General features: G+C 46.0%; 1 protein-coding gene across 2 annotated transcripts in view; it reads left to right on the top strand.

Moving 5' to 3' along the window:
• Positions 1-2,333: 2,333 nt before the first annotated feature.
• Positions 2,334-6,029, top strand: part of PRMT3 (protein arginine methyltransferase 3) — a 155,330-nt gene continuing 151,634 nt past the window's right edge. The window contains exons 1-3 of one of the 2 annotated variants that reach the window (XM_012525660.4): positions 2,334-3,160; positions 3,789-3,924; positions 5,570-5,652. In XM_012525660.4, coding sequence (XP_012381114.1) covers positions 5,637-5,652 — 16 coding nt within the window. In that variant the 5' untranslated portion in view covers positions 2,334-3,160; positions 3,789-3,924; positions 5,570-5,636. Of the gene's footprint in view, positions 3,161-3,277; positions 3,536-3,788; positions 3,925-5,569; positions 5,653-6,029 lie in introns of those variants that run through there. The other variant, XM_004459811.5, reaches the window with a different exon arrangement.

Here is a 6,029-nt window from a genome sequence, read left to right as displayed (position 1 = left end):
AGCAAATAAACCCAATGGCCAGTTGTATTAGTCAGCCAAAGGGGTGCTGATGCAAAATACCAGAAGCCTGCTGCTTTCATAATTATTTGGGGTAGGAGCTTACATGTACCAGGCCATAAAGCACAAGTTAATTCCCTCACCAAAGTCTATTTCCATGTGTTGGAGCAAGATGGCTGCTGATGTCTGCCCAGGGTTCAGGCTTCCTGGGTTCCTCTCTTCTCAGGTCTTGTTTCTCTCTGGGCTCAGGTCCTCTTTTTCTGCACAAGGTCAGCTGTAGACTATCAGGCGAACAGCTCTTTCTCTCTCCCTGGGGTTTCTGCTGTGTTTAAGGAGTGGCCTCTATTCCTCTGTGTTCTTCTCCTGAATCAAGTCCTCTCTTCCTGGGGCTTGCTTCTCTTTCCTCTGTGTGCTTACTTCCTGGGGCTCCAGCTCAAGACTCCAGCATCAAAACTCCAACATCAAAAATCTCCCAGTATCAAAAAGCTCGAACTCTGTCCTTTGCCATGACTTTTTATCTTTTATCAATACCCTAATGACGTGGCCCAATCAAAGCCCTAATCATAATTTAATCATTCCCAGGTAGAGACCAGTTTACAAACGTAATCCAATATCTATTTTAGAATTCATAACTATATCAAACTGCTACACCAGTTTTAAGTTATTTTCTCTATATTATTTCCTTATTCAAAAACCTTAATGTAGGTCTTGTCCAACATTCTATTCTGGTCTCAAAAGCAAAGTGGGATGATGCAGAAGGGACTGTGTTCATTCCTGAGGTAGAAAAGCAGCCTCCTGAGTCCAGCATTGTGTGAGAGGTAAACTACAAGGGGCAAGATTCTGGCCCAATCACCCCTGTAGAATGTGTTTCCTCTTACTCTGTCAGTATTGGGTACTGTCAATATAAGGGATCCAGCAGGGTTTCCTCCAAATGCAATACAGAGAGGGAGAGATGGGAGAAAGAGTTTACATTGGAAGAGTGAAGGGAGAAGTTGGATGGATCCAGGTAACAAAAGACTTCGAATTCATTAATTCATTCAGCAAATGAGTATGAAGGCAATACTCAGTGGAAAGCAAGTCTAACCAAAAGGAGCCAACAAATATTCTGACACCTGTTCTTGCCTTTTCCCCCTGCCTGGAACAGCACGCAAGTAAACCTGGGGATTTTGTAACCTGTAATGGGGAACTGTCTGTAAATTGTCCTCTTTATCCCTTTTCAGTCCCTTTTCTCGCAACCTGAGACCCATAATCTGTTATTTTCTCCGATTTCTCTTCCCTCCCTTCCTTAATAAATTATTGGCCTAACTAAAAATGAAAAACAAAAAACAAAACATTTTGACAAAGCAACTGAAGGAGAGGGCTGGTAACCAAACTGTTACCCCTAGGCAGAGGAAGTAAGCGTCAATCAATAAGATAAGGGATCCTGAGCCAACCAATAGAATAAGAGAATTTTCCACCAATAGGATCCCTTACCCTAATTAATAACCAGCCAGTCAAAGCCTCCCAGTTAGGATACCCTATTAACATAAAACGATAATCTAGTCTCCAAACACTAACCAATGCCCTCGTGCGGAACCAGTTATTAACCAATCAGAGCATTGCAACTTGAGGATACACCCCCAGGGCAGTCCCCAAGCCCTGCCCACGGCTCCATCTTCACCCCAGCCAGCCGAGCACTGAGCTGTGACACTGAGCGGAGCTATACTACCAAGCCCTGCACCTCCATCTTTGTTCTGGGTGCGCATCAACCGATAGCCAGGCTTGAGCTGTAACACTGAGGGAGCTGCCATGGACCAGGTTCCAGCCGCAACACTGAGCTGTGATTAATTAAATGTTTGTACTGAGGTCATGTTTCTTCATTCTGAAGTCCGTCCAACCAAAGAACAAAAGTGGCGATAACAGCAACATCCTAGGATGTAAGGAGGCTTTAAATTAAACTTGTATTTGATGGGTTCTGTCCTCTAGGAGTTTATAGTTAAGGAAGAGGATGACACAGAAAAGTTTCGCAATAATACAAGGCATTTTATTAAATTTGAGAACCTACTTTAGGCCAGGTCCTGTATTATGTGCCAGAGAAATGAAAGTAAGGACACCTGGCCCTTGTCTTCATGTTGCAGAGAGTAGTGGGTAAAACAAAAGAGCTAAGAAAATTTAACAGGCTGTTGTGGGAATAACAAGTGAACCGTCTATAGAATAGGTGCTCTTAGGAAGGCCTTTCTAGCTTATGCCAACAGGAGCACCTACAGTTATATGCAGCTTTCTTGGCAAAGGCCTTGAAATGAGAAAACGATTAGCAATAACTAAAAGGCTTGAGGGTGGGGCCGGCTGAAGGGTTGAGTAGCGCTGGAAAGTTAGGCAGGATTATGCAGGGCCCCGGACGCCCTGGTAGTTAACTGGATAAACCTGTGCCCCGCCAGTGCCAGCCTCAGACTAGATCCTGCAATCTACTTGCTCAAATGACAGTGCCCACGCCCACCTAAGACAGAACTTTACAGTTTGAATAGATATTAGGGAAGAAAGGAGGTAGTAAGAGGGATTGGAAGGTTTGGGTTGTTTCCCACGCTGTAGCCAGCATGTTTTACACATCAGACAGCATCACCCCTTGCTTAAAAGTGTTCAACCTCTTCTACTGCTTAGAGTAAGATTATTTAATTCTGAGCACTTTACATGTATTAACTCATTTTATCCTTACCATAGCCCTGACGTTAGTGGCAGTCACTATCCCCATTGTGTAGCTGAAGAAATTGAGGCACAGAGAGGTCAGGTAACTTGCTCAACATGATACCCTTAGAAAGTGGCAGGACTAAGAGTCAAGCCCAGGCAGGCGGGCTCCAAAGCCTATTGACTCACTTAACCACTGTACTTTAAACAGCTCGAAGGCTTTGGCCGCTACTCGCTCTCTACAGTACACCTAAACTGGCTCTGACTTTTCGGTCCCCACCAGCACCCCGCGACTCCGACTCTTGACTGCGCTGGGGCTCCTCTACCACCAGAGGGCGCGCGGGGGCCGACTGCTCCTTCACTAACTGCTCGTCTCGCGATTAAGGGACACGGAGAACGCGATGCCGGCAGCAAAACGGCCAAGGCGTCTCTGCGCCTCTGAGCTCGGGATCGCGGGCGCGGATCTCCCGCTAAGACCTGCGGCAAACGAGAAGAGATAAAAGTAATGTCTAACCCCCTGCAACCGAGCTTCCCCTGCAGCGGTTTCTCCGCGCGCACTGCGTCAACCCTGCGGTAGGAGGAGCGGGCCCAAGCTTTCGCCCCACCCACCACGACTCACGTGCTCTCCCCGAGGCCGGAAGCGCTCCGTGGCCAGCGCGCGCGCTCTCGCGTTCCTAGGCGTTCGCGGCGTTCCCCAAGCTCTCGCCCTCCCCAAGCCCTGGCCCTGTGCTGCGTTAGCGCTCGTTCCCGGGTTCCCGGGCCTAGGGAGTTCGGCGTCGGCTGCACGTGAACGGGATACCCTGCTCGGCCCCGCCCCCAATCTCACCGGGCTCTTTGGGCACCACAACCATGTGCTCGTTAGCGTCGGGCGCTACCGGTGGGTACCCCTGGCCCCCAGGACCCTTCTCGCCCTGCGCCAAGGGCCGCGCCGCTGTGGGGCGGGTGAAAGACCCCACCCCTCCCGGCGCCCACTGGGACGCGGGGCCAGGGCGGTGGGGCCTGCAGGAAGGTTGGAGGAGGTGCTGGGTGAGGGCCGCCGGTGGATGAGCGGGGGGAGCGCTCGCCCTGTGCGCTGTGCTGGCTGTTTGCACTGGTGTCCGAGACAGATCTGAAAGTTGTTCGTGTTCTAGGCGGCCGGGGCGCTGTAGAGGATGAGGAGGATCTGCCAGAGCTGTCGGACAGCGGTGACGACGCCGCCTGGGAGGATGAAGAAGATGCTGATCTCCCCCACGACAAGCAGCAGACCCCCTGCCTGTTCTGTGACAGGTTCGTCCATCTCAGCTCCTGGCCTCGGCTCTGAGGGGCCCGGGCGGTCAGGGTCGTTTGCCCAGTTGCTACTGTCTGGAGTCACAGAGTGACGTATTTTTGCATACTCTTACCAGTGGTTTGGAGTGAGGGCTTGCTGAGAAAAAGACCCGCGGTGGTGTAGAGGGAGGAGCCACGAACTAGAAGCCAGGTTGTACTACTACTTGCCTTATACGGGCCAAGTTTCTCCTGTAAAATGTAGGCTTGTACTGGGTCTCTGGTTCCCAAATGTGAATGTGCCCCCAGATCACCCGAGACAATAAAAAACAAAAACAAAAAAAACCAAAACATTTTGAACTCTGCATCGCTCAGTCCTTCTGAATTGGGTGGGGCCAATTCACTATCTTATGTGATTTTTAAAGACACTATCTTATGTGATTCTTAGGAGTAACAAGTTTGAGAGTCACTGAACTAGATAATCCCTTAGGACCATTCCAGCTTTACACTTCTATTCCAGTAGAGAGCTTCTCTACAATTCCTCATCCCGAATTCCCATTTGAGACTAGTGACATACAGTCTCTTTGTTCCTCTTTCTTAGGTGCTCCCCACCTATTGAAGGCTAAGAATTGATGCATTTTTTTTCACTTATGGGGAAAAAGGGTGTGTGTGTGCAAGACTGCAGTCTCAGTAACTTGGCTAAGGTCACAAAGGTGTGATTGTCTTATTCTCAAATCCGTACTCTTTCCACTTAAAATTACACATCTCAAGAAGTTTTGACTGGCTGCTATCCTGGCCAAGTGGACACAAAGGAGGCCTGGTTGGTATTGGCCAGTGTTACCTTAAGAAACTTCTTCCAGTCTCCCCTGTAGCTGAACATGGTGCTGATTGGTGGTGTATTAGCTTCACTTGATTTCTTAGTGTTCTCATTGGGTAGGTAGTAAGTCTACATATACCCCAGTTGTCCTAAAATATTTATTGAGCACAAGGGATTATAGTGCCTTGTGATAGGCTCCACAAATACTGCAAATAACCTGTCTCAACAAACATTTGTTGAAAATGGCTGCATATGTGCTAGGCATATTAAAGAGATACGCCACTGCTTGGCTGTGTATTCCTGTCTTTTGTGTCCTTTAGTTTTGCGGGTTATATAATAAAAAGGTTTGGTCCTCACATGTAATATAAGAAGTTTGGAAACACTATAAGATCATTTTTAAAATACTGTAAGATCACTTTTGAAATGGCAGTTTGGGAATGTACCAGCTGTAAAATTACATTGTGTGCTTTATTTCTAAAAGTAGTTTGAGCTGTGCCAGTTCAAAGCCTCTGAAAGCAGACTTGATAGAGAAGAAAAGAATCTCAAGTAGGGTATTTTCATGACCTCAGAGAAACATCAAAGAGAATTCTCTCTCCAATAAGCCTTTTAATAACTTATTTGGTAAATAAATTAACATTGACATTTGAAGGCTAATTTGTTTTAGGAGTAAACTGGGACTGAGAAGTACACTGAGAAGTGCAGGGTTCTCTTCCTCTCGTTTTGTTTTTTTTTTTTAACTTGGAAATAAAACTGGAAAGCAGCAGAATAAAACATATGTATATATTTTAAAATGAAACAAAAATCTTGATTTTTTTGGGAATTATTCCATGAAATTATTACTTCATTTTTCAGGTTATTCACGTCTGCTGAAGAAACATTTTCACATTGTAAGTCTGAGCATCAATTTAATATTGATAGCATGGTCCATAAACATGGTGAGTGTTTTTTAGAATAAAGAAAATTTTAGTTGTGAAATTTAAGTTCCAAGTTTACAATTTTTCATACCTTTTTCTGTAAAAGTTCAATATAGTCAAATGTATGTGGCAACATTTTATCTCTTGGAAATGAAGAACTTTTTATGATAAGTAGACATTGAGAAAAGATTAATAAGATGTTCTTCTCGACAAGATTTACTGTATGCAAACTTCAGTTGGCTTCATAGCTAGAAGGGAAAAAAAACGTTGATGTATGATTGCATTTTACCATATTTGAATTAGGGAATGAGAGCAGGGATAGAAGCCATCAGAAGAGGACATGCATGATTACGGGAAAAAAGGCAACTCACCTAGGTTAAAGCCCAGTGTGAATCTCA

Source organism: Dasypus novemcinctus, chromosome 10 (genome assembly GCF_030445035.2).
Source record: "Dasypus novemcinctus isolate mDasNov1 chromosome 10, mDasNov1.1.hap2, whole genome shotgun sequence".
Lineage (NCBI taxonomy): Eukaryota > Metazoa > Chordata > Mammalia > Cingulata > Dasypodidae > Dasypus > Dasypus novemcinctus.
This window is presented reverse-complemented; position numbering and strand designations above follow the sequence as displayed.